The sequence below is a fragment of the Colias philodice genome, chromosome 15 (assembly GCF_061535455.1).
Source record: "Colias philodice isolate Cphi_HAF_F1 chromosome 15, ilColPhil1 Martin Lab GWU primary, whole genome shotgun sequence".
NCBI classification, from domain to species: domain Eukaryota; kingdom Metazoa; phylum Arthropoda; class Insecta; order Lepidoptera; family Pieridae; genus Colias; species Colias philodice.
In genome coordinates, this window is record NC_143100.1 from 1362301 (window position 1) to 1390270 (window position 27970).

Sequence of the window (27970 nt, forward strand, 5' to 3'; positions counted from 1 at the left end):
CGTCGCGGGGAACACACGAGTGTGTCGGACGAGTCGCTCACCGTGCTACTAGCGGGACTCGACTTGTCGTATAGCGTCTGGAAATTATTACAAATTATTACGAAAAGTAAAAATTACTAGATCAAAAAAAGAGGTGTGTGCCGAGCACACGTGTCAGAAGTGAAACTTCTTTGGCAAGATTCAAAGACATCAAAATCGTCGCCTAACTCGTGACGGTATTGCTATGACGCGATCTTCTAATTTTACTCTCAAAAAGTTTAAATAATTTTTATTTCTAATTGTGAAAAGCTGATTAAAAAAATAGCAGCTTTTTTGAAAGTTAGTTGTTACTTGTTAGTTGACAAATAAAAAAAAAGTAAGCGTATATAAAATTCAAGTCAGAAAATTAGAATTGTGAAACTATTGTCAGTTTGTATGTTTGTTTTACTGATGTAAACACTATTGCAGATATTTGGATGATATTATTTCCTGAATTATATTGCCATTCATATAGAATCAAAGCCAAGACCTATACTAGGAAATAGGAATAAAATAAAGCTTGTATTTAATTTTTCTTACCTTTTTCACATCTTTCTGTCCTGCGATAATTTCGTTAATGATATTCTGTTCGTTGGTATACGAGTTCTTTGTGTCTCCCATTTGTTTTTCTATCATCTCTGGCTTCTATAATAATACATAATAATTATATTTAATTAATTTTTACATAAAGATTGTGTACAGTCATGATGCAAGAACATTGGAAAATTTTAACGGTCTCCCATGGCAATATGTACGTGTTTAAAACTTTGTATTTTACACTGCACTGATAAAAAATGTAAGGAACTTTTCTCTAAAATGGATCAATTAATCAATCAATCATCATCAAATCAATCAATCTTACCATCTCCACTATATCCCTATACTGCACGTCGCTCAACAAATGTGCCGATTTGGTCATCTTGTTCCTGTTGACGTTATCGACCATTTTCATATGTGTGCTCTGCGCTTTCTTCGCTATCACATTGACGCGAATTTCTTCTTCTTCTCTATCTGATTCTTCCATTTGTGACGATTCTGTATCCCTCTTTTTCAATTCTTCGCATTGACTGTTATCAAAAATCTTTTTGATGCTAGTTTAAGTACGAAAATAGATGTTAAAATATTTTAAATTTGATCAATCTAGATTTATGTCTGAGATTATTCTCATCTACATGAATGTCTATTAAATCGGTTGTTATTTCTATTATGTGTTTCAGTAGCTCCATTAATTACAGCGTAGCAGAAAGCGTTGGAATTGGGTTCTACTCATTTACTGCGTTTTATTTGAATTCTAGTTTTTCTCAAAGCAAAATAACGCTAAATATGCTGGCTATTTACAAATGTTTGTTTTCTCACCCGTGACATTGATTGTTTTTGATAAATGCATATATATCCTTGAACGCTTGCTGTATATAGGCGAGCGTATTTTGATCGATAGGCACAGAGCTCGTCGATTCTGAACTGCTTGAAAAGTCGCCCGAATGAGAACTGGCTTGGAACGATTGTTCTGACCCTGACGTGAGAGTATTATTATAATTGATACTTTAATACCGAAGTTATATTGCAATAACTCTAAACAGAAAAAAAACCCTTATTACAACTAGATCTAACCAGCTGTCTTATACTTCGGGTTATCTATCATTTTGCCCTAAATACTTGTCCAAATAATTTTGTTTGTCTTCTATATTTTGCCACATTTGTCTTCTATTTTTTCCCAATGCCATGAATTGTTAAAATTACCAGAAGAAGCCGTGCCGTTCGCCCACAGCTGCATCTGCTGACGTTTCAACTGTTTCATCTGTTCCACCAGCTGCAGGTTCAGTTCCTCCAGCTGTTGCCTGTGCGATATCTCCTCTTGAAGCTGCTCTTCTAGAACCTCCGTGTAATCTCTAGAAAATTTTACGTATGATGAAGACTAGGTATATGGTCAATAATTCCAAATTATGGTATCAGTGTCTTTATTTATTAGAAACACTTATGTATTTTGGTATTTATTCCTCTATTGTACCAAAGGTTGTCTGGAAGAAATCGCTCTAAGCGATAAGACCGCCAATTGTACTTAGTGTAAGTTATATTTAAATGTTTGTATATTTGTTATCTTTAAGTGCAATAAAGTATTTATAAATAAATAAATAAACACTGTGAATTAAGCATTGCAAAAAAGCAAGCAAAAAAATATAAACACCGCCTTATTGAGGTCTGTTATTGAATCAATATGATAACTTTATGAAGGAAATACTTACTTTTCCTTTTTCATTACCCCTGTCTTCGTCGCATATTTTCCTGGTGCATTTCTTACGTTCGACGCCACTCGGTCTTTTATTGTTCCGTTTCTAAAAATCATGTTTAATATATAAATAAAGCATTTTTAAGGTATAAATAAAAGGGCATTTCAATTTAAAGGATAATACTCACTTGGAAATAGATTTCACCGATCTGGCGTCGGTTGAACTTCCACTTACACTCAACCAAGAATACTTTAAACAAGAATAGAATTAAATTAAATGTGATAATTTCAACAATATACAAATAGATTATTTAGTTTATAGTATTTATATAGCCTTTGTGTTATTCTAGGTACATAAGTTACATCACTGCTATGAATCATCAAAATCCGTTCAGGGATTTTCAAGTGACAGAGTTACAAACATACATCCTTGCAAATTTTCTCGTTTAAGTATATAAATTAGAAGGATTATTATATAAACAAGATATTTACCGCTCCCGCTGCTCCCCTTTCGTTATCTCTCAACACTGATCTGATTTTCGAGAGGAATTCACATGCAATAGAGTTATGTCTCATGTCTAACACCACGAGGGTAGTATTCGAATGCATCATTTGCAGCGCCGCCGCCGCACAATCCTCTGATAGACCGCAGTTTTGTATGTCCAATGCTATAATTCGTTAAAAACTTAGTTATGCGTGGACGGGAACAAGGTATGATAAATACGAAATATTACAAAAGCTACTTGTGAATTTAAGGAATTCGTATATCATCGATAGCTTCCAAAGTTGCGTAACATACCTACCTTTATAGATCGCGTGAAAATAATGAAAACACAATTTTGTTTTATTTGCAATCTCTAAAACCACTATCTTTTCTTTTCTTTCTAATTTATATATTTAACCATCCTAACCCTTGATCCATAAATCATCAGCCAACACGTCAAACAGCTTGCCCACCCCTATATCCCCGAGCTGTGTATTGCCACACAGCGTGATCCTTCGCAAGCCGGCCATTGTGTCCAATTCGGGCAATCTGTAGCGTAACGTGTGCACCCAGTTCTCGCTGTAGCGGTGTATCTTTTGGTACTAGTGGATATAAAAGGAAATTCAACTAGAGATCTTTAAGAATAAAAACCTGTATAATACGTAGTAGAAAAATTTAAAGTGTTTGACGCGAAAAAAAGACGCTACTATCTCATAAAAACGACATCCAAGGTAGGTAATGAAGTCGTGGGCAGTCTATACTAATGTAAGGTATAGAGGCAAGACTTTCTTGTTTGTTCAGGTGGTATAAGCTCTGAAACAACTGGACCGATTTTAAAAATTCTGTTACCAATTGAGAGCTAGCTAAATAATTACTGATGGATTTGAGTTATTATTTCTTTAGCCAAGTTTGTAATTTATTTCTTCAAACAGATTTTTAAGCCTTGACTTTTAAAAATTTATCCCTATGTATCTTATGCTTTACCTTAAGTAAATCGGCAATATACCCAGCACCAAGCGGTGTAAGTTCGCAGCCACTGAGGTCCAACGTAAGTATATTGGGCAGACATCGCACTGCTTTACACAGAGCCAAACAACCCGCGTCACCGATAAGACATCGAGGTAGATAGAGGTGTTGCAATGAATTGTTCGCTAGAAGTGCCTGCAATGTATTTTTGCTGTGACACATATTTTAAGAAGATCAATGTTTTGCTTAAATAATTGTTTCGTGCCCAACTTTTGATAAAGAATTAGAGTTCAAACTTTCAATTAGATGATCAACCTTCTGAATCCTGCCAGAAAACACTTATTTTTTGTAAGTCTTCGCTGGGAATCGAGCCCAGGACCTCTTGATTCTGTGTTCAGGAGTTAACCAAAGAAAGCGAATAAAATATCTTACGTATTACGTGGATACAAAAAAACAACTCTTGAAAAGTAATTTGAATAAATACTTAATGATTGATAAATAATGATTTGAATAAAGAATGTGTACATAAATCATTAAACAAATCATCTACGAGCATAATAATATACGAAACCTCACAAATAGGGTTCAAATAAGGTATCTTCAAAGGCAGAGCCTCTAACATCAGCGAATTTAGTAGAGTAGTATTTGAGAGTAACTGTGAGGTCGCTTCCACAAGGTTACTGAGCATGAAGTTTGTGAGAATCACTGCTCGCTTGTTCACTGTCTTCGCTAATCTTTCGCAGTCTATGTGTTCTAGGACTGTTTACAGAAAGGGTAAGGGTGAACATCTTAGATCATTAAGGTGATCATACAGGTGCATTATGATTGATGTTAAGTATTCAATTTGAAAATATTATATTGATAGACTACTTTTAATTTTAAACAATGCTGTTGTTTAAAAACTTGCAAAGTAAAAAATAATAATAAAGCTTTGTTGAGCTTATGAAATAAATTATTTTAAAGCAATTTTTAAATCAGTATTTTTTTTTAGTGTTAAGCCAATACTAAGTTCAACACTACCTTGCTGAACTCAATAGACAATAACATACATACTGCCTGGAGTCAAACAATAATTTAATTAAAATCTAAATCTATCTAAATCTAAATGTGTATGCTATCATTTTGACTATTACCAGTTTTGACTTGCTGGCGACATTTAATCGCAACAGAGTGAAGACTCAAATCGCAACTGAGTGCATTTAGAATGGGAGGCCATTCCGCATATTTAATCCTATCCACACAAAAGTCCAGCACCTTTCCATTACCAGTCGGAATTACATTAGCTAACGGTGTAAGATTTTGCAACTTGCAACATTTCAAATAACATTGGTGGAAGATTCGACTGCTTTTAACTTCACCTTTGCCGACCATGATTAAAAAAAATACATCAAATTAAGCGCCCTTCGCTATATAAGGAAGGCCTATCGCATAGAAACAGATAAATTGGTGAGAAATATGATAAATTGGTACAAGCCTCAAAAATTACAAAGTCACATTAGTTTGAAATTAGAACTTTGGCGATGACATCGTCATTATAATTTTTTCCTTTTCGTACCTATATGTCAAGTTTTCATGAGATATATTGACTTGGGCTAAATTTTATTATCAACAGATTGTTAATACGAAATACATAATATAAACTTTGTATAACGACTGTACAGTGCGTACATATTGCAATTTAAAATATAAGGATCATCAAGGCACATTTAGATCATACGAGAAATGGATAAATAGTTAAGTTTTATTTTTAAATTTATGGTTTTTTCCCTACAAATCTATGGTACTGAATCCTGCTACCTAGTAGGTAGGTTTAATGTGTGTAGAAATATTTTGAAACAGCTAGACTTGTTAACAATCCAATTTCAATCATAGAGTTGAAAAGAGGTACGATTAATAGTGTTCATAGTAATTGAACACTCATAGGTAATATTTGTAAATAAATAAAACACAAAATCCCATATTTCAGTACTATATTTGTGACCGTTACACTTGTATAAGAAAATCTTAAAGTCATAAAATACAAAAATATTATCTTCAAGCTGTCTTAAAATATGTAACAAGAATACACAATATTCGTAAGGTAAATATCAAATATTTAACTAGATTGGTATTACTTAGTAACCGTCTTACATTCAGTCAATACAATAAAGTTAAAAGTTTCAATACCAATCCAATTAAACAATACAAAAAGTAACGCAAATATTAAAAAAATATATTTCCTTAACTGTACCAGTTAACGTAATATTTATCTAGGAAAACCTATCGTAGTTAAAAAAATACTTTTTTATAATATTTGGAAAATTTACTAAATTTTGTTGTCTATGGTATACCCATGGACGTATAAAAAAAGACGGACACCGTATTACGAACAAACAACGTGAAGCCACCATAGTAAGCTAGCGATCGTGTAAAGACAATAAACACGCACATACTCTCACCATAGTAAGCTAGTCGGCCGCCATTACGTCGTGAACTACCGACTGATTAACTGTGTCACTGTTTCACAAAAAATATTTAAAATGCCGTCTTGTGCGGTTAAATGGTGCCGCAATAGTACAATTTTAAATAACAAAACACAAGGGATTACATTCCACAGGGAAGCAAGTTATTTCTTTTATGTTTTAATGACAAAATTATTACGGCAAAATTTATAGAAAAAAAATACAGCCGCCATTGTCATCAGGACAGCTGTTGCCATGGCAACATGGCACACACACATGGATGTTTCGCCGCCATTACTAGGCTTCACTCAATGTTTAGGCGATATACCGTCCGTCTTTTTTTATACGTCCATGGGTATACCATAAACTCGATAAAAAACTTACATACTAAAATGTCAAACACTTTGACTTAAACACTACACGAATGCTTTGAACCAAAAAAAAAATATTTTTTTCTTTTTAAAAATGGCAGCTTTACATTCTAGAACAATTTAAATAGTTCCAAAGCAAACGTGTTTGTGTTAAATGATACAATAGCCTACACCATTACATGATAACAATGATAACAAAATACTTATAGCATGTTAACAAACAAATAAATATTTCTTATAAAGAGATAAAAATATTTGGTAATTGCATTGGGTATTCTATGTAATAAATATTTAGGTTACGTGACAAATTAGTTTTTGTTCAACCTTTTAAGTGTATTTATGATTTATTTATTTAATACAGTCGCATCGTAATGTTTAGTTTTTAAATAATAAAGCAACTTAAAAGTAAAACAACACTAGATTTAAACATTATAGTAAAAACACGAGCAAAGGAAATGAAATACTTTGAAAAATTGAATGAAAAATTTGTATTTCATGGAAAGATGAGAAAAATGATAACTAAGTACTAGGAAAAATAACTTTTTCATGTTCAGCTTATATTTAGAATTTCCAAACATAATATAACCTCTTTTACGATTGAATATTATTTTGAAATAAGACTGTTTTATAAAATTCGATTTTGTATAGCGCTAACCTTGTCTATCGCTCTTATAAGTGATAGGTGCGAAAGAAACAACACTATCGAAAATCAAACGACGATTTGTAAGACTACATTTTAATGATTTGTCATAATAAAAGTCGTAAAAATTAAAATATATACAAATAAAGAAATTAAGTCTTAAAACCAAATTATCACAATACACTTTTACTTACATATCTTATTAAATAATTGTAAAAATAAATACTTCTTTTTTTTTTTTATTTTAACAATTATTTTTTTGAGTTCCCTTATTGCAGGTAACTATTTTTTAAGCTTTGCTTAAGTTCAGGTACACAGTTCTCAAAGGGTAATTGAAATGAAAATTTCGATACTTAACAAAACTGTTTTTCTTATTTTATTCAAACTGTATTAAAGCGCGAAAATTGTGATAAAAAATAGTTAATGAACTACATTTTTGTATAAATTCTTTTAATGGATTAATCAAGCAAGCAAATACATTAAGACCCTCAATAATAAACGTGTCATGTTTTTAGTAACCGAACTAAAATTGAAACAAATTTTTAGAGTAGAAGGAAAAGAAACAGAAGCTAAAAGTCTTCAGTACAACAACTTAATAACAATTTTTTTAAAGCTTCATAATCGTACATTTTGAATTTTACTTTTCCCTGACAACAATTATTATTATTGGTCCCTATACATTACTTTGCATTATTCTGATTAATCGACAAAACCCACAGTCTTTGTAAATATTAGTCTCTTTCAGCTTGCCAAATTGTCGATTAGCGTACTGTATAGTTGGCAATTTATTCTGCTTACATGATTGTGATTGGTCGTTATTCCGCTTGCTAGACTGTAATTGGTCGACAAAAACATGCTGTATAAATAACAGGCTTAGCTCCGCGGTTTCGCCCCTGTGGCTCCACTTCTGTTGGTCTTAGCGCGATGATATATTATAGCCTATAGCCTTCCTCGATAAATGGGCTATCCAACACCGAAAGAATTTTTCAAATCGGACCAGTTCCTGAGATTAGCGCGTTCAAACAAACAAACATTTCAATTTTATAATATTAGTACAGATTGGTAGTTATTCTGCTTGTAATGTTTAGTTGACTTTGATTTGTCGACAAATCCCGCGTGTTCAGTTTTTGGTCCTTATTACGCTTGCTTGATTGTGATTGGCCATTCATCCGCTTGCTTGCTTCTGATTGGCTGTTACTCCACTTGCTTGATTGTGATTGGTCGTTTCTCCACTTGCTTGATTGTGATTGGCCATTAGTCCGCTTGCTTCTGATTGGCTGTTACTCCGCATGCATGAACGTGATTGGTCGATCGGACTCCGGCTGATCACCATCGCTACTGGAATCAATGGAGGACTTACGGGTCCATTCGCTTTCCGGGTCGGAGAATATATTGCGGTCTAGCTCTTCTATGTCTATGTCTGCTTCTTCTGGAAATGAAAGGAGTAATTATAGTAATTAAACGCGAGATAGGTAAGAAAAAGGGAATTAGTTGGCTATTTTTCAAATTTTAAAACATTCGATATTATGTTTGGGATAAATGAAATAATAAATGGTGGGTGTGCAAATATTTAAATATTTCCATTTAAATATTTGCACACCCAGTTAGTGGGTAGAATGTATTAGCACCTAAACATTGTAACAACACCTTTTTTGTAACTACATTCTTGTAAATAAATGAAATTTGAATTTGAATTTGAATAGGAAAGTTACATTTTTGCGATAATGGGTAATGTAAATATTGTGTGATTATTACAGGGAATTCTACCCTGTATATAATTCAGGATTGATAGAGGGTTTTGCGTTATTAATTATACACATGTAATATTTAAGAAGATGGAAAATGGCAGCTCTGTTAAGGGAAATTAGCATTATACTGTTTCATAATGAGACAGTTAGAATGGAGCTTTCCGTATTATTCCTGTATTATAATTATATGGAAGAATGCCACCTCTATTATTGATACATACAAAAATGGAATTAATAGTTGAGTAACCTTTATTTTTTATGCAAATAGGATAACAGTAACGACGACGACGACGCGGTTGGCGCAGTGGTAAAGTAACTGCCTACTGAGCCGACGGTCCCGGGTTCGATCCCCGGTCAGGACAAATATTTGTGTGATGAACTCAATTATTTGTTCTTGGGTCTGGGTGTTATCTATATATTATGTATTTATTAAATACTAGCGGTCCGCCCCGGCTTCGCCCGTGGTACATATTTACGTTTTCTCTATATAAGAACCATCTTCGTACTTCAAGGAATATAATAAAAAAAGAATTATCGAAATCGGTTCAGCCGTTCTCGAGTTATGCGCTTACCAACACATTTTGCGATTCATTTTTATATAATAATGTAGATTTGTGTAATAATGTCGTATAATATTTATTTAGTAACATACCATCGGCAATGAGCTCGCCGGACCAGTCGTTATCGAACTGCAGCTGATGGTTGAGGTCTCTCTCTGCGGGCGACTGCACCGCGTCCGTGTCCGCGTCCGTCACGTCGTATATTTCCGTCATTTTCATCTGCGGAAATTAATTTGTATTATTGAGTAAATTTATGTTTTTGAAAGTAAACTGTATTGACTACTAGCTGCGCTCCGCGGTTTCACCCGCGTGGCTCCGCTTCTGTTGGTCTTAGCGTGATGATATATAGCCTGTAGGTAGCCTTCCTCGATAAATGGACTATCCAACACCGAAAGAATTTTTCAAATCGGACCAATAGTTCCTGAGATTAGCGCCTTCAAACAAACTCTTCAGCTTTATAGTATTAGTATGGATAGATAAATTGTACACGTTTTAGAGTGCTAATACAAAAGTTAGCTTTCCTGACTCGTGCAGGTTGTTGGAGATCCTATAGCTGCTTACTTTGTTTTATCTAAAGGCGTTGATATGTAAATGTATGAAAAGGGCAGTAAGAATTCGTTATTTTATGATTTTCTTATTTTACCGATATTTTTGCACTCAAAGAATATTTGCGTGCTATTGTACAAAAATAAAGTTGAAATTTACGCAGAATGTTTAAAAATAAAACAAAAAAACAGCAAAGTGCCAAAGTGAAGTGTTGCAGTAAACAATATGAATAACACGTGTTTACGTATTTGTAGAGATGTTATTAATTGGCGCACAAAAGGTTTCGTAAATAACTTTATCTCGGTGTAAAAAGCAATTAATTGTAATTAAAATTCTCACGCTTAAAATTAAACATGCAGTTAATAATAAACAAACATTTGACATCATATTATATTACCATTTTTTTGCTCGTTGAAGTTAACAGAATATAATATTCATTTCGCAAACCGTATACTTAAATTTACATATAGGAAAGTGTTGTCCGTACTTTATGAAAATAAAGATTCCCGTTCCTCGAAATATTAACCGAGTTAACAATAGGAAATTTCACAGTTTTTATAGGGTAGCTATTTAAAAAAAAATTACCTCTATGATTCCTTTTGTTTTTGAATAATGGTATTTTTATGTCTCATTTACATTTTAACCAGGTTACTTAAATATTTTTCCTTCTTATACCTACACAAGGAAAGGCATACTTTTATCATATAATTGACGTTAGCGTCACAAGCGTATCTAAATCGATTTATTTCAAACAGCATCTACCAATAAACGAGCCAAGATATATAATCGAAAAATTGCAAAACAAACACATCGATATCAAAGTCATAGGTTATGAAGTGACAGTGGTGCGATATACGTCATCTTGTAAAGATAACAAGTGTTTATTTAACGCTCTTTGAAAATATTATATTGTACCTATTTTATGGGATTCTAGTGTTTTAATGTGTCTATAAAGCTCTAAGTCTTGTTATCCTTGGATTGGAGGCAGATTGCTGTACATCTACTTTATAGATATTTTCTGTTTACTAATTAATATTTAATTTATTTTATTATAATGGACTTATATTTAGATATGTCTTTTCTCTAGATAACAAAAAATAGTTTGGAAAATCCAAAAGTGCACGCCTCATAATTTTTTTTTAATAATTATTTATTAATTATTATTTTTGTTTATTTAATAACAATTAAACCACATCGAATCAGACCCTGAAAAATGAAAGGGTTCTATTCCTGAGCATACTCAAGCGTAAGAGAAAAAAAAAAGACTCGATTAGTAAAGTATTTCGGTCGCTATCGTGTTAACAAGAAAATCCTCCGCACATACAGACACACGGACGTCCAAGACAGAACTTTTTTAAACTGTTTTTTAACTAGTTTAAATAACAAAAATGACATCAAAAATATCATGAATGTCAAAAATAGTGTTTTTTCTTAATATGTGTGTGTATGTATTATCTTACAAGTGCAATGTATGATACATAAAGACATTTTAAGTTTGAAAAATCAGATGTTTTGCGCGAAGTGACAGTAGTACCCACCTCAACGCTTCGTTAATGAGGCGTGCAATAAGAATGAAGTGAAAGGTTAATATAGAGCAGTATAGTATAGAACAAAAATTTGTCTGTCCGTGCTAGTAATGTGCAAAGCGTATTGTAGTGTTGACGCTCTATAGAAAACCCTGCTTATACACGCGCAGGCAGAGTTTTGTTATTGTACGTACGTCAATGCCTGAAAAACAATATAAATAACTCACCTTATTATCTCCATCGAGGTAATAATACGCAAGCAACGCATCATTGTGATTGGTCACATTGAGTATGTGTTCAAACGTGTCCGCGTCTGCGGGAACGTCGCCGTACGTCACGCAGAGCTCGCTTGCACGTCTGAAACAAATAAATAATAAATCTTATATATAAAATTCTCGTGTCACAATGTTAGTCTGCATACTCCTCCGAAACGGGTGGACCGATTCTCATGAAATTTTCTGTGCATATCGGGTAAGTCTGAGAATCGGCCAACATCTATTTTTCATATGTACCACGGGCGAAGCCGGGGCGGACCGCTAGTAAATAAATAAATATTTCAGGACAATTTTCACACACGGCACGATCTGATCCCATACTAAGCTTTCGCTTGTGTTATGGTAACCAGATGGCTGATAAACATACATATATAATTTTAAATAAATACTTAAGTATATAGATAATTAATGTTTGTAAATTAGTAACTGTTTAATTCTGAAATGTAATATAAAATATAATAGATAATAAATTAACCAGGTAAAAAAATAGGTTATGTCAATTAGGAAATAGCTCTAATAGAGAACTTTTCAAATTTATTGCATCCAACCAAAAAATAGAATGCTTACTCTTTATTATGATAGTGTTAATCCAGACATTACATCTAGAACTGCTTGTAAAATGCTATGCTTTACTATTTCATTAACTATAGTTATTGATAATAACATACGTTTAGTTTGATTAAAACTTGACCCAACTACAAGCAGAAATAAGTAAAACTGATTTAGATTGTATTCAGTTTATAGCTCTAAAAGCTCGTTAAATCCATTAATCAAGTGCAAAATTACATATTGACACAATATTATCAACACATCATCATTCTGTGTGCTCAAAAACGTTATTATAACTATAAATGAGAGACCCATAATTAACACAATAACATTTATAATTTATAAAGTTCATCACAAAAGCAGTCACGTGTACCGACACAATACTGTTATCTCATTGTTTGTGTCATTCAAATCCTCGTGAGAAATAAACAAACAGCAATAATATTAACTTCGATAAAACTATATTTTTGTTTACTTTATGAAAGGAAATGTTCATTTGTGAAGGAGATAGTTACTATTTTTCATTATCAATTCAATTTGAAGGAACAAACCTAATAAACATAGCAACTTATGTCTTATAGACTATCATTGAATAATACAATAAATAGATTTCTTAAACAGCATTGAACATAATATTATATTGTAGTTCATGACTAATAAACATCGAACAATAAAGCATCCAACGACCAATGAAATCAATTTATTCGTACTAATTAGCAATCAAATAGCCCAACTGCTTTCAAACAACAACGAAAGTGATAAGTTATCATTTGCGCACAATTATTTGATTGTCGTAATTGTGTCATGCTATCTGCTTGTTAACAGCAGCTGTGGGTGACGTCAATGGTATTGTGTGCTGGATGTGAAGGATATCTGAGATTTTGTCGGAAAATAGCTAATGATCGAGATAAACTAAATGATGTAATCTGAAGATAGGATGATTGGGCTGGCTTAAAATTTGAGGGTAGAAATTAATATGACAGAAAATTCTGGGTTTAAACTTTAAACCAGATCTAATGAGGTTTTTGTAATAAGATGCTTTATAATTTGGAAATATGTAGCTTAATTAAGTGAGTATTAGATGGTAACTGACAGGTTATTTGAAGAGGTTTGTCGTAAACAGGACAGAATACTGAACCTTAGCTGGATAAAAAAGATTAAAGGCATACAACAATACATACAACCAAAAAAGAGCGACCACTTTTTGTAATTATTAAGGGAAAATTTGAAACAATCGTTTATACGTAATATAGAGCTTATTTTTAGTTTATCGCTTTGATCCTATTAAAAGTTAGGTTTGAAGGGTATCTACTCAAGTGGTTTAAAGTTATCAATTAATAATATGACTAAAACCTGATAATTTCACAAATTCGCAGAAAAAAATTAATACGTTAATACGCAACTGAATGATAAGCTTCAAAATGTAAATAAAACAACAGTGAATTTTTTATCAAATAATACAGGAAACAAACGTAATCAGGGAACTTTTGCGAAAACAAAGATACCACTGTAATTTGTGCCAAAGTTGACACAATTTTAATCAAAACATGATTCCATTTGACTATATTTTAGCAAAAAAGTTAACATGTACAAAAAATAATTAAAAAAAAAGACGTGTGGCACTCGGGGACTGCCGCGGTAAAGCTATTGCATGCTATGCCTTCAAGCCACACCTCCGTGCCCGTCAGAGTGGGGAGCGTGAGGTTTTTCGTTACTAAATTTCTGGATTCGGTCCCCGCGCTCAAGGCACGCGATAGAAGCTATGCAATAGCTTAAAAACCTTAATGATATTTCAAGACCAATGTCTGATGCTACAGAAAAACCATTTTAAAAAGAATACCAGGAAACATGGAATGTAAGAAAAAGCTCATATACCCTCTTAACAAACTCTCAACTATCAATTAGAACACTAATCGCCATACATATATACATTTTCCGGCATTATTTCTATCGCACAATAACCTACAGTTCCGGGAGTACATTTGACCGCTAAGTTAGACAAAAAGGTCGTTTGAAGTTAACGACATGATTATATGATAAAAACGTGTCAATAAACTTTCCATCTTAAGGTTATGATATAAGTCATAAATTTCAATGTCACATAACAGCACTATTCCGGCATCGATATAAGATTACGATAATTTCTTACATTTGTACTTCTATTGTTCTAGAAATTCATAATAGGTGAAGTTATGTAATGTGATTTTTGTTGCTAATTGAAATATCTAATCTATTATTCCTACATCGACTGATTATAAATGAGGGTATTTACGATTTGATTTAATTTTTATTTTATCATACTTAAATGAAGTTCTTTTGTCATAATGATGAGTCAGATAATTATTTTAATTACTCTATTTTCAATCGCCTTTTCACAATGATCTTGAACGACTGTATTATACTTTTATAAGCTAGCTAAAAGGCAAGGCTTATGTTTTCTTGGAACGATTAAAGGACCGCTTACGAGAGGCTTAGATACAAAAAATATATTTGGAACAGTTCCATTCATGGGAAAAAGGCCTTTAATAAATAAGATTTTCTTTTCGAATAATGATACCTGGTTTCTTTACTTGCTTTATTAATCAGTCAAATCGTATCAGCTTAGCATCCAATTTGAATTTCTTACGAAATTATCATATTAACATATAATAATCAGTTCCAGATATCGATGCAATTAATATAGATAAGGTTATCTGACAAGCGAAGGTCAATAGATTAGATTCTACATCGAACATTGTGAATACGTCAACCCGGACTCCGATGGACTAAGATTTTAATCAATTTGGAAATTATGCGCATTTTATAAGTAGGTAAGAAGGACCAAAACAAAGTGACTCTCAAAAACAAATTATGCGTATTACAGAAACTCCTTGGTACAATCTTTTATTTGCACTCAATGATACATTTGAAAGTACAAGAGATAAGGGTAACTTTTCTGTTTCATTTTGATTTGTCTTTCCAATTTGATAAAATAACGTAAAAACGAAGACCTGACAAAATCCTGACTTACTGAAAGACACATTAATTACGACTTCCAGAGACAATTTTCAAAAAACAATTAGTTACTTGAGCAACACATTAATATTTCAAAATCTTCCATTATAAATATCCCAGAGCTCTCCGTAAAACTTATTAATTCTACTAACCTCTTATCCAACCGATGGTCATCTCTATCCATGGTCAGTTTATAGTACACCCTTGCGACTTCGGAACGATCGTGAGCCGAGTACATAAACCCGTGTAACTGACGAAGCAACCGCCAGCTGAGGCGCCAGAGCGATTTGCTCATCTTTGGAGTGCACGCTACGAACCTGGAAATAAGGAGTTAAATAAATCAGCCTTCGTACATGTCTTCGTTAAAGTTTTATCTTAGTGGATATTCGTTAATGGCCTCCTTAACATACCGCTTAGAATCGATTGTTTCTTGGGCTCAATTCCCTGTGGAGACTTACAAAGTCTAGGTCTGGCAGAATATCGAAGGCTGATGTACCAATTTGTCCATAAAATAGATCAGTGAAACAGTTTGTATATTGCTTCTGTCTACACGGAACTCCTGTTATGGTCTTCGCACATTTCTGTGTAATGTTGCGTTCGATTTTTGCCTTATGATACCTTAGAAAAATTTGGTTTTATTTCCTTCTATTCGAGAATGGATCAGGAAAACATCAGATTTCAGACTCAAGATGGTCTATTAGGGCAAGACAATTCCTGTAGGAGTTACTACTTTTATTTATTCAATCCAGTAATAAATAATTATTTATTAACGTTGCGCTGCTTCAGTTTCATGGATTAATGAAAATTTCTAAGTAATCGTGTCATAGAAAAAACTACAGAAGCCTTTGTGTTTAAAATATTACGTCATAAATCGTTGGAACTTCTACTTTTTTATCTAGTTTCGTTTCATGCAATAACGTTTAAGGAATTTAATCAAGGTATTGACTATTTAATAATACCCAATATGTGTTCACGCTTGCGTCCATTTAGAAATCGACATTTCATATGCAATAACAATAATTCTATCGATGACTGAAGAAAAGTGCGCAGTAGAGGCCACACCGTTTAATCATCTCTTAATAGATTAATGTATTAATCCAAAGTGCAGCACGTATATAAACATTACGTGATAAATTAACATCATGAAACATGATGACCTTTATAATGCATAGACGAGTACACACATTGCGACAAGACAAAATGCTTAAAAAATAGACAAATCTTTATTAAAAAAAAATCTGACATACTCTATGAAAATTTAAAATATGATAAATATACTATGTTACTATAGCAGGTACTTTTAGAAATAACCGATTAACCATAAACATTTAGAATTGTTGGAACCTTGATATGTTTGTAGAAAATGTGTTAACATGATTTCGAGCTTATTTATAAACATGATAATGTTTTGAAAGTTAGCGTGGAAAACATTTCCATAGCGATTACAGCCATTTGGAATTTAAATATAAGATGTATATTAATTCTTAGAGAATGAATTTATTAACATAAAGATTTTCAATAACAATCAATTTCTGCGTTATTGACATTGGCATTCTTATTTCTCCTTACTTTAAAAATATTTATCATACAATGTTTCGTAGCTTGACCGCTTATAAAACATTATCCACCTACCTGATAACGTTATCTTTAAGATTATTTCCAATCACATACAGAAAGTAATTAAGGAACAATGAAATAACCTGATCAATAAATTTTATTGAAATTCAATTATTTACCAATCTCCTTTTCAATCTTATGATAAAAAAGTTTATTAATTATTAATATCAGCCGTGTTCAATGAAGATAATTACTGAAGAACTTTGCTCCATATTAAATAGAGCAAAGGACCAAAAAAAGAACCTTGGGGAACTCACGAACATAATAGCATACATAACTACATAATTATCATCCCGTACTACTTTCAACAATTTCATTGTTTCTCTACATAACTGTCTTATAAATTAAAATAAACCGATATTAAATAGAAAAACAGGAAGCGGTGTGTCATTACTAGCAACGTTATCAATAGGCGGTTCTAATGCTCTTATATCAACATGTTCGAGGTCATTGCAAATTATGATAATGTAGTAACTAATTAAATATATTTAATTTAATAAATCATTATTTTAAGATGCAATTGTACTATACGTTAGTAAACGCATTGTGACGCGATATTTTTGACTTTGGTATGGATAGCGCGATCTTATTGTATGATGATAATTGAAACTTATTCACAATTACAATAGGAAGTATATTGCAAAACAAAATATATATGAAACAAAACAATTCACGAATTTATAAATTGTACTACAAACCGAAAAAAATAATGAAAGACGTCACACCAACTCTTGACCCCTGAAGCGAAATAAAAATAATGCAACCACGTATGAAATGATAAAAAAATTTACTTGACCTCATAAACGAAATTGGATACAAACATTCATATTCATCTTGTTATTCTTTAAATTCTTATAATATAAAAAATGTTGTGTGGTTTTATAAAACCACGGTAAAAGTGAAACTTAGGCACAAAATTATCGTATTTGTACGATAATTATCGTACGGTTCCGAACACTGCTTTATACCTACTCGGCAGCCGACCGTCACGCGACATGCGCTACACAGTCCAAAAAGTTTGAGACGATGTAATAAAAGTTTCACTTTAAAAAAAAATGTATCCGTACGATAAAACCGCTATTGATTTTCAGCACTTCCGAACTTTGAATCAAAAAGCTATCCTATATTATTTAAGTATTTTCAAAACAAAGCAAAGCAATCCGCCAAATAAATAAAATAGACATGCGGTGGAACATCTGAAAAATTACACAAATGGAACATCTATCACATAAGTATAACAATCACAAACAACCTCCACCAATCGACAAACAATCACTAACCAGTATTTTACAATTAAATTCATTTCAAAATTCGAACACACTTCGAACTATTCCGCGAAACATAACAATCCCTAAAATTGTAGCTCCCATAACATAACCACGACGCAAAGCCCTAAAACTCGATCCGTAACAATCAACAATCAACCGTCAACCAACAGTGACCACCACCAAGCACCAACCCGCCAACAATCAATCACTAACCTAGTCATGGTGTTGTTGTGACGCACACACCTCCTCCTAATCACGCGCACATTGCCCACCACTGAGTACTGTTGCGCATGCGTTTCTACTTTACCACCGACATAGCTAGAAAGCGACCATATTATTATACCAAAACCATGCAACTTGACGGTAGTTCATAAAGTGCGTATCTAAGAAAATACCACCAATCTAAATGCTATTAAATGTTCATTATTACGCACTTAATGTGACCTAATCATAATCGATTTAAATCTACTTTAAATATCCTTAATCCAAAAGCAATTAAAAAATTTAATACAGCTTTTTTAATCCGTCTCATCGGGACTCGAACCCGAAGTTTTCCTTTTAACTGAATCAGGTGACTCTACATATATTGTACAAGGTCAGAAGTTATTAAATTACTAAGTTATTCAAGACCTATCAACTTGAATGGTCGAGTTTTGAGTTTACCTACAATTTGATATTTACATATTATAATGATACATGAGTAGAATTGTAGAGTTTATTTTCAACATATACCTATGCAATAATAAATGAATTCTATATGAAACATTCCTGTCGTAATTCAAACCGACAAGTTAAATAGAGCATGCCATACGTCCGCACATTTGTAAGAAAGTTGAAAATAGATGGAAAATGTATGATTTCCAACAAGTAATAGTAATTACGTTTAAATGCAAATCTTGATACAGGGAAGTGGGAAGGTGTAAGCAACATACGTCATGCACAAGCTTCTGTAACTGGACACATACATCGTTATATATTCGCTTGAATCTATTAATAATTATATCATAGTGGAATAATATATTCTTGTATATTTATGGTCGTCTAAATACATCAAATTATCTATATGCAATAGGCATGGCACTTGCATGCAGTTCATAATATTTTTCGCGACACGGCGTAGTCTTATCATCGTTTTAGGTAGCAATATAAATGTGGATTTATTATTTTTTCCTCCATTATTATTTTTGCGTAATATGAAAATCTTATCTCCTCATAATGAGATATCAAAATTATCGACGTCAATGCCTAAGTATATACAAAATAAAAAAAATTGTTATGATTTTAGAGCCTTTGTGTTACGTAGGAGTTCTTATACGTATTAATTTATTTTGTACTCCAATAAATGTAAAACGGTAGATAAGCATAAGATTACTAAAAGACAGTATCACGTAAAAGAAGGCGGATATTTTTTTTTTAATTATTGCATTTACCTAAGTCCAAGATAAAAATTTCATCAAATCTATTAAGCCACAAAAAAGTTTCAAAACATTTGCCTCAATATATTGAGCAATATGTATTTAATTACTAATTAGTAATTACCAATCGATATGAAATTAAAATAGCTCCAATTTATCTGATAATAATTATTATTAATCATACATTAGGTTATACAATACAGTTTCTTTGTTTGCCCTATCACATTTGCATAGAACAAATATATCCACGCAGTTTACGTTTATTTTGAGATACTAACAATAAATAAGTATATTAATAATATACTGTTTATCTACATTGTAAATAATTGGTTCTATGTATGACAAGGAATTTAATAGAGCGTCGTTTATTGCAACTGTAGTTTTATTATGACCGAACTATTCCCTCGATTTAATCCGCCATTATTAATCCTATATTTATGCTATTTTTTTATGAAAGTAGCCTATTTTTAGTTATTTCGCTTTTTTTCAATGAGGATCGGAAGGCTGTAAGAATAGCTGCTGTGGAGTTTTATCTCTATCTATTATCTAAGATACATTTTTTTCTGCTTTCTAACATAAGTGTTGTTTTTATTTTTGTTCATATATTTATTTATGCTCTGCCCTACTCCTATCCTTTACCTAATTTCACTCTGTACAACCGGTTGTCTGGAAGAAATCGCTATTTAGCGATAAGGCCGCCGTTTGTTACAATGTATCCTAGATTAAGTCTCAATTTGTAATTTTTAAGAGCAATTAAGTAATAAATAAATAAAAATAAATAAGTCGGTACCATATAATTTATAATTATAATAATTTAGTAAATCTGTTTTTATCGATATCATGATCATAATATAATTTTATCGATTGGTAAGGAAAATTTATTATTTGATTCGTGTAATAACATAGGTACCTAACTAAAAAAAACAATAATATTGACTTAGTCTTTAGTAATAAAATCATATTTTCACCAGATCAACAACAAAACTGACTCATACAAAATCAAAAACATCCTGGTTCAATAAGAAATCAGCAATATCTATACAATTTGCACTTTCGTAAATACATTTTATTGCGCAGATTAATTATAAGCTCTGTATATATCCTTAAACGATATACTTATTATAATTAAAGATAAAACAACATTTGTGCATTCAAATTATTATTTATCCAGAATCCATATTCTACATTTTATTTTTATTATTCTACCGAATGGTTAAAATTGGGCTAAATGGAACGTTAGAACCTCTTTTCAGTTATACATAGTTCCAGCCTAACTTTTAAACTCATCATAATTACTGGTAAAATCTCGCGTCGCGCTAAATCCAAAATGGCGTCCTTTATAATATTATTTTTTAGACTTATTTTTACAGTAAAACGATACAACATGTGTTAAAAACTTATAAGACGATTAGCACTTTAAGCGGTCTTAGCACATTACAGCCTAAATTATCAGAAAAAATACAACAACAAAAAATATAGATTTGACCTTTGACACCAGTTCTTCAGGTGTTTAGGTGGTGGCTAAAGGTTTATGGACAACACAATAACAGTCTACATTCAATGACAAAGCATAAAAATGTAAAAATATGTGAAAAAAATATTTTAGAGATCAAAATTGAGGTGATCAGTTCAGCTCAAAAAAGTAGTAAAAATATACACTTTTGAGAGCATCAAAGCTAAATACTCTGCTATTATAAACTAACGATAAACACTTACGTACTAAGTAAATATACCTTACACCTTGTTTTAAAAACAATAAAAATATACCACAATCCCTTACATACTTCTACCTAGTACAAAAATAAAAAAATACCACAAAAAATCACCTACTTATTAAACATACATATAATACCTAGCACAAAAAATAGAAAAAATTACAAAAAAAATGCACTCACTTAGTAAATGTAGCGTACATAACATCCACGGGTATCCTGTACGGTAGTGTTAGCAGCGAGACACATCTCATACCGCGGTTTTGCATCACCCAGTTAATGATACCATTGTTCGCGGAATCTATCGCGTTTTGGAATATCGTCATCACTGTGTCGGGGAGATCGTCTACTAGCGCATCCTAAAAGCGGTTTATTTATTAGGCTAGATTTAGAAATTATTAAAAAAAATAACATTTTTTTTTCACATCTTGTCAAAATTTTGTGTAATTTTATTCTTGTAAAAGTAAATTCACCATCAAGAAAAAAGCCACTTGCGCGCTGGCTTTCATAATAACTACATATTTTGAAATAATTTTCTGCGTTTCTTTATATTTTCATTGCGTGATAGAAAAGGAAAACACATTTTACGAAAGCAAATGAAACATGACGTAATTTGATTTCACGTGCATTTCGTAATATTGAAAAAAAATATTCATGCTTGTTTGATGAAAAATATATTGTATACTAGATTTCAGCCCGCGGCTTCGCCCGCGTTTTCAAAGGAAAACCCGCATAGTTCCCGTTCCCGTGGGATTTCCGGGATAAAACCTATCATATGTGTTAATCCAAGTTACCCTCTATATGTGTGCTAAATTTCATTGTAATCGGTTCAGTAGTTTTTACGTGAAAGAGTAACAAACATCCATACATCCATACATCCATACATCCTTACAAACTTTCGCCTTTATAATAGTATTAAGATTAAGATTGTTTCTAATACATATCACTAGAAAGAAGACTTCCCAGTCGTCATTATTAGATAACGAAAACAGCACTTTTTGATACATGCTATTATTTCTTTTCAATAGAGAATAATAATCATAATAATTCGTCATTCACTAATTTATTCAGACCTTGTAATATACAGTGGTGGACGTTTAATTAGAAACACGTAACAGGATGAAGTAGTCATCAAATTTATTTACTTTTGTGTATTAACGTTTTAGAGATTAAGCATTATTTCATATGTAATAGATCACCCGTTTATCTAGTTTTACAAGACATTGCTTAATTTTAATCAAAAGTTAGCTTACATTAATAAAATTAAACAACTTTAAGTGAAGTCTGATTTCCGAGTATTTTCAGTCTGGACAACAAATTAGAAACAGCACGGTTCGAGTGTTCCAAAGTCAAAACCTGTTGAAATGCCGCCAATATTTTTTTCTTCTACAAATATTTGCACCGTTTTTTAAACATTCCATCTAAAAGTTTCTGAAAATTAATTTGCTTTGCAGTACAAATGGGTAAAAGTAAGATTTGTGACCCATCAACAAGAAAAATAATTTTAAATTTACATTTTGACAAAAACTGGAGTTACAGGAAAATTGCAAATCATTTAGAGTGTTCGATAAAAAGATATTCAATGATACCGTTTATTTAAAAGAGCATGGTACTTCTGATTAAGTCCCTAAAAAAGCTCGACCATGAAAAACCACTGCTTGCGAGCATAGGCAAATAATTCTTTTCGCAAAGATGGATCCATTTAATGGTTCCAATTCTATTAGAAAATATGTTTTTGCAAACGTCTTAAAATCTCATACAATATAAGCCACGACGTTGTAAAGCCGTTGTTGTCTATAAAGATTATAACAGTCTAAAAACAACCCTATACATGCCCATACTATAATGTTTCCTCCGCCATGCTGAACTGTTTATTTATTATCTAAGGCCTGGTTAACTGAACGACGCGCGTATCCTTTGCCATCAGAATTGATTAAATTAATTTTAGTTTCATCCCAAAATAAAACATTTTCACTGGCGGACTGTCCACTAGTAATATTTCTTAGTAAATGAAAATCGTTGTTCCCTGTACTGCCTAGTAAGAAGCTGTACTTTTCTGGCGTCTCTCCCAATAAATTTTGCCTCGACTTACTGCCTGCGAATCGATCTCATCGACACATTGCGAGGTTCATCTTCGGAAAAAACCTAATTTAATAATAGAATTTGAACTTTTAAATGGATCCATCTTTGCCAAAAGAATCATTTGCCTATCCTCGCGTGCAGTGGTTTTTCATGGTCGAGCTTTTCTAGGCACTTGATCAGAAGTACCATGCTCTTTTAAATAAACTATAGCATTGAATATATTTTTATCGAACACTCTAAATGATTTTCAATTTTCCTGTAACTCTAGTTTTTGTCAAAATGTAAGCTTAAAATTATTTTTCTTGTTGATGGGTCACAAATCTTACTTTTACCCATTTTTACTGCAAAGCAAATTAATTTTCAGAAACTTTTAGATAGAATGTTTAAAAAATGGTGCAAATATGTGTAGAAGAAAAAAATATTGGTGGCATTTCAACAGGTTTTGACTTTGGAGCACTTGAACCATGCTGTTTCTAATTTGTTGTCCAGACTGAAAATACTCGGAAATCAGACTTCACTTAAAGTTGTTTAATTTTATTAATTTAAGCTAACGTTTGATTAAAATTAAGCAATTTCTTATAAAACTAGATAAACGGGTGTTCTATTACATATGAAATAATACTTAATCTCTAATACGTTAATACATAAATGTTAAATGAATTTGATGACTACTTCATCTTGTTACGTGTTTCTAATTAAACGACCACCACTGTATGTAAATAAAAATTTTTAACAATTAAATATAGGATGTATGAATTATCTAATGTAATAACGGCTGCCTATATAATGGTCATAAATAATATTGAAAATTATAAGGTATAATTTTTAATAGCTCAGCATAATCTATCAACTTTCACTAAACCAGTCTGGACCGGATTGACTTTCTCGTTGAATCGTTTAAAAATAAATTTTCAAACATAAGACAAAATTACAAAAAAATACAAAAAATATATTTTACTCACTTCTCTATGGGTTTTGCATTCTTCACATTCGGGGTTATATTCAAAAGTACTGTCGTCTAGAACATCTTGTAACTGGTATGTTGATTGTACTGCGAGACACCTGTTCAAATTATTGACATTGTAAATAGAGGAAACCAATGACGTTTTTGTACTTTTTTTCTAATATTTTTTTGGGAATTTGTGTTATGAACTGCAGATATGCAGAGAGAATCCTATTTTTTTTACTTGGCTTGACTACATAATATCATGTGTTTGTCCGTCGCGTCAATATGTCTTATCACATACACGTTAACTGTAGTTCCTGTATTAGGATTTAGTAAGAAAGATTACTTTAACGATTGGCAACATAATTTGAATAAAAAAATAATGAACAAAACTCGTAAGATACAAGAAACAAGTGGAAAAAACGATCCGTTTAAGGTTCGGCAATCTTTTCTCTTTCAAAATTGGGGTCAGCTGCTGCGTAACACAGTAATTGGCTGTGTTTACCAACAATAAAAAAAAACCTATTTACAGCTTTTATTCGCCATCGCTGAATACATACCTCGTACACGATATCATGTTATTTCTATGTAGAAATCGTAGAGCATCATCGAACCCTTGCTTGCACATATTACTTAAAACTTCCGGTTTTGGCGGGAACAGAATCCGCGCGAATCTATTCATATTCTGCTTTGACAGTTCTATACTTGTGTTTGCTAAATTTACCTAAAAATTAATCATTATTAAAGTTAAATTATTATTAATTTAATGAGCGATACAAATTAGAGATCTTATTTTGTTTCAATTTGTTTCTTAAATTTATTCGAAATTCGAATTTTATTTCTTTTTGTCTTTTATATTAAACAGCCATAGACAACACAAAACTTTTTTTCCACACAAAAAAAGTAAAACTAAAACTCCCATTCACGCTTACACTTACGTGAAATAATTGCGAGCTAGTATCCCTCGGGCAAATATCGCTTTCGCCGCAGAATGGGCTGACGGTGATCGTGTTCTCATCGAGAACCGGGAGGTTATCACTGAATCCTCCGTCCATATAGCGAATGCCATGGAAACGGGGCGGCAACATGCCAGAGAATACTGGCACAAAACATGTCGCTAGCAAGGCCTGGAAGGAATTTTGGGATAAGCCTCCGAGTTGATTGGTAAATATGGTCATTTGTTTTAATTTAAATTTTAAGTTATTTTTTTCTAAATGATTGACTTCCTTATTCATAAAACTTAAACACAAGTAAAAGGTCTATGATTGAAGACAAAAAATGTGTAATCTTGGAATTCATAAAAGAAACAAATTAATAAATAAACACTTATATATCAGAAGTCTACACTGAATAATACTTTTTTGGCTCGCAATCAAAAGGTTCTCAATCCTGGAACAGTGTTACAACCTCATTTGTAACATTTATTGAAGGGACTTTTTAGTTTTTACAAATATTAAATAAAGGGATCCAATAATCACCTGCAAGAGGTCTTCCCTCGTCGCGAACTCTGATACAATGACATTCTTGCCATCGTACACCCTCGTGAGGGAAATGTGAAGCTTGCCACTGACAATCTTGTGGGCGTCCAGCGGCAAGTACTTTTGCATACTATTGAGTAGTACATTTTGAATGTTAAACGAGGGACTGAAGGGGCCTAAAGACCCGGCCCGCGCTTCTCTCACTATTCTTAAGACATCACTTGTAATTTCACCTTGAAAAAATTGCTGTGGTGATTAAATAAATACAAAAAAATAAACAACAAAAATTCAACAGTGCCTAGAACAAGGCTGAAAAGTCGAAATGGTTTAATGATAGCAGTTAATAAATAGTAAGAACCTAAAAGTAAAGTTGTAAATTAAAAAAAAATAACTACATTATAACTCCAATTATCCGAATTAATGGGGACCGGGACCCATTCGGATAATCACATATTCGGATAATCGGATTTAAAAAAAAAAGACGGGTTGCACTCCGGGAGTGCCGGCAGAAGTGAAAACTTGATTATATACGTTGAGCATGTTTGATATCCATCCGTCTTACGCTTTTTTGATCAGGTCACGTGTCCTGACGCGAGTTTAAGATTTTATACCCATTACAGAAAAAGTGCTCAACGCCGCTAAAGAAGTTTTCACTTCAAAAATTGCCATTGGAGAGAATAAAAGCTACGTTTTGATATTGCACTATTTTTTTATTGAATTAAATGAAGAAACATGAAATTTTCACATGTTCTTCATTTTCGCAAACACTGGCTTCGCGGGGGGATGAATAATAGCGTACTTAGACTTTTTTTGGACAATTTTTGTGATTCGGATAATCGGCGGTTCGGATAGTCAGAGTTAGGATAATTGGAGTTCTACTGTACATTTATTTATTTTTCATCTTGAAATTAATTAATATTACAATATGCTTTTTTTGCATTTATTAATATAATTTTTTGATTAACAAGTTATTTACATATTGTCTTTACGCAAGCAGAGACAAATCCAATAAAACAAAAAGCATTCAAATCTGCTCAGCTGTTCTTGAGTTGTTAAGTAAGTTGTAACCAAAATAATTTAAGTAAATTATTTGAAGTTCAGTATGTAATAACAAGACTTGCCTCAAATTACAGCTTTACTATTATTATACAGATAATAAAAATAAGTCACAAATTTTATAATTGAAAGTACGTACAAATTATTCATATTTTTCCAAAGAATCAAATAGCAGAAGAATTTAAAACATAACTGGGTTTAACTACAAAATATACACTATAATCTTTTTAATCTGGAGGTAAACAATCTCTTTGTGCATTTTGATGATTCAAAAGTGCATCTAAACTCAAGTCTAGTATGTTTAAGTTAGAAATGAAATCACTCATCAGAATGAATATGAGAATATACCTGGGCACACAATTATCTACAAATAATAATGAATCACCTAAATGTTTGTACACACATTACAATTTGTACAATTTCCAAATAACTGCATTAAATTTGATACATGTTTATTTTATGGCTTCCGTAATGCCCGGCAAACTTGTTACTATTACAAAGACTTGAATACAGAATGTTACTCAGAGTATGTGATAAAAGTTAAAACTATTTCTTTTCTTCTCTGATTCAAAATATTTTTTATTTTCTACAAACTTACCTATTGGTAGGTCACAAAGCAAGCAACAGGCAGATATAGCGCCGAAGGAGGCGCCAGATATATTGCCTAAAAGCAAATGTGGAGCATATTTTTTAAGACACACTGCAACACCAACATGATAAATACCAAGAAAACCACAACCAGCAAACGATAAGTTCATTATTATTTACACATACAATTTTAACTTCACACAGGTTTAACACAACACAGTAAAATATTCAATAAAAACACTAGAACACTCGTAGTTGTGATATCATTATACAATAAGTTAGAGTTGTCGCAAATAAACTATAACAGTATACAGAATCGTTTGTAATACAACACCACACGACCGTCTCACTTATTAATCGTTTCGTTATTAAAATAGGACTAGTTTCAAGGCAGTAATTTATTATTGTGATGATGATTAGAAGTCGATGAGGGCCTGTCATAAATTGAAAACTTCAATTTGAA

The 27970-nt window shown here is 32.1% G+C and overlaps 1 protein-coding gene across 2 annotated transcripts; it reads right to left on the reverse strand.

The window, feature by feature from the left end:
• Positions 1-1340: 1340 nt before the first annotated feature.
• Positions 1341-27947, reverse strand: LOC149482030 (1-acylglycerol-3-phosphate O-acyltransferase Pnpla3-like). 2 transcript variants are annotated; one of them, XM_089704281.1, is made up of 18 exons: positions 27518-27947; positions 25864-26096; positions 25324-25512; positions 24946-25109; positions 24402-24501; positions 21541-21716; positions 15498-15662; positions 11755-11884; positions 9548-9674; positions 8451-8576; positions 4267-4454; positions 3714-3890; positions 3157-3331; positions 2738-2913; positions 2434-2495; positions 2262-2351; positions 1759-1907; positions 1341-1531 (listed from the first exon to the last, which is right to left on the reverse strand). In XM_089704281.1, exons 1-18 carry the CDS (start codon positions 27675-27677, stop codon positions 1371-1373), a joined length of 2748 nt encoding a protein of 915 aa, XP_089560407.1. In that variant the 5' UTR covers positions 27678-27947; the 3' UTR covers positions 1341-1370. The 2 variants fall into 2 exon arrangements, with proteins under 2 accessions (XP_089560407.1, XP_089560406.1); XM_089704280.1 differs by lacking the exons at positions 1341-1531; positions 1759-1907; positions 2262-2351; ... (3 more) ...; positions 3714-3890; positions 4267-4454 and adding an exon at positions 18444-18548 and having other exon boundaries at positions 6497-8576; positions 27518-27939.
• Positions 27948-27970: the final 23 nt, after the last annotated feature.

Coding starts and splice junctions, on each gene's coding strand:
- LOC149482030 (XM_089704281.1), bottom strand. CDS start 27,677: ATGAACTTATCGTTTGCTGGTTGTGGTTTTCTTGGTATTTATCATGTT. Junction 2,914..3,156: donor TGATGATTTATGGATCAAGG/GTTAGGATGGTT, acceptor AACGAATTATAG/CATTGGACATACAAAACTGC. Junction 1,532..1,758: donor GAACGGCACGGCTTCTTCTG/GTAATTTTAACA, acceptor CTCTCACGTCAG/GGTCAGAACAATCGTTCCAA.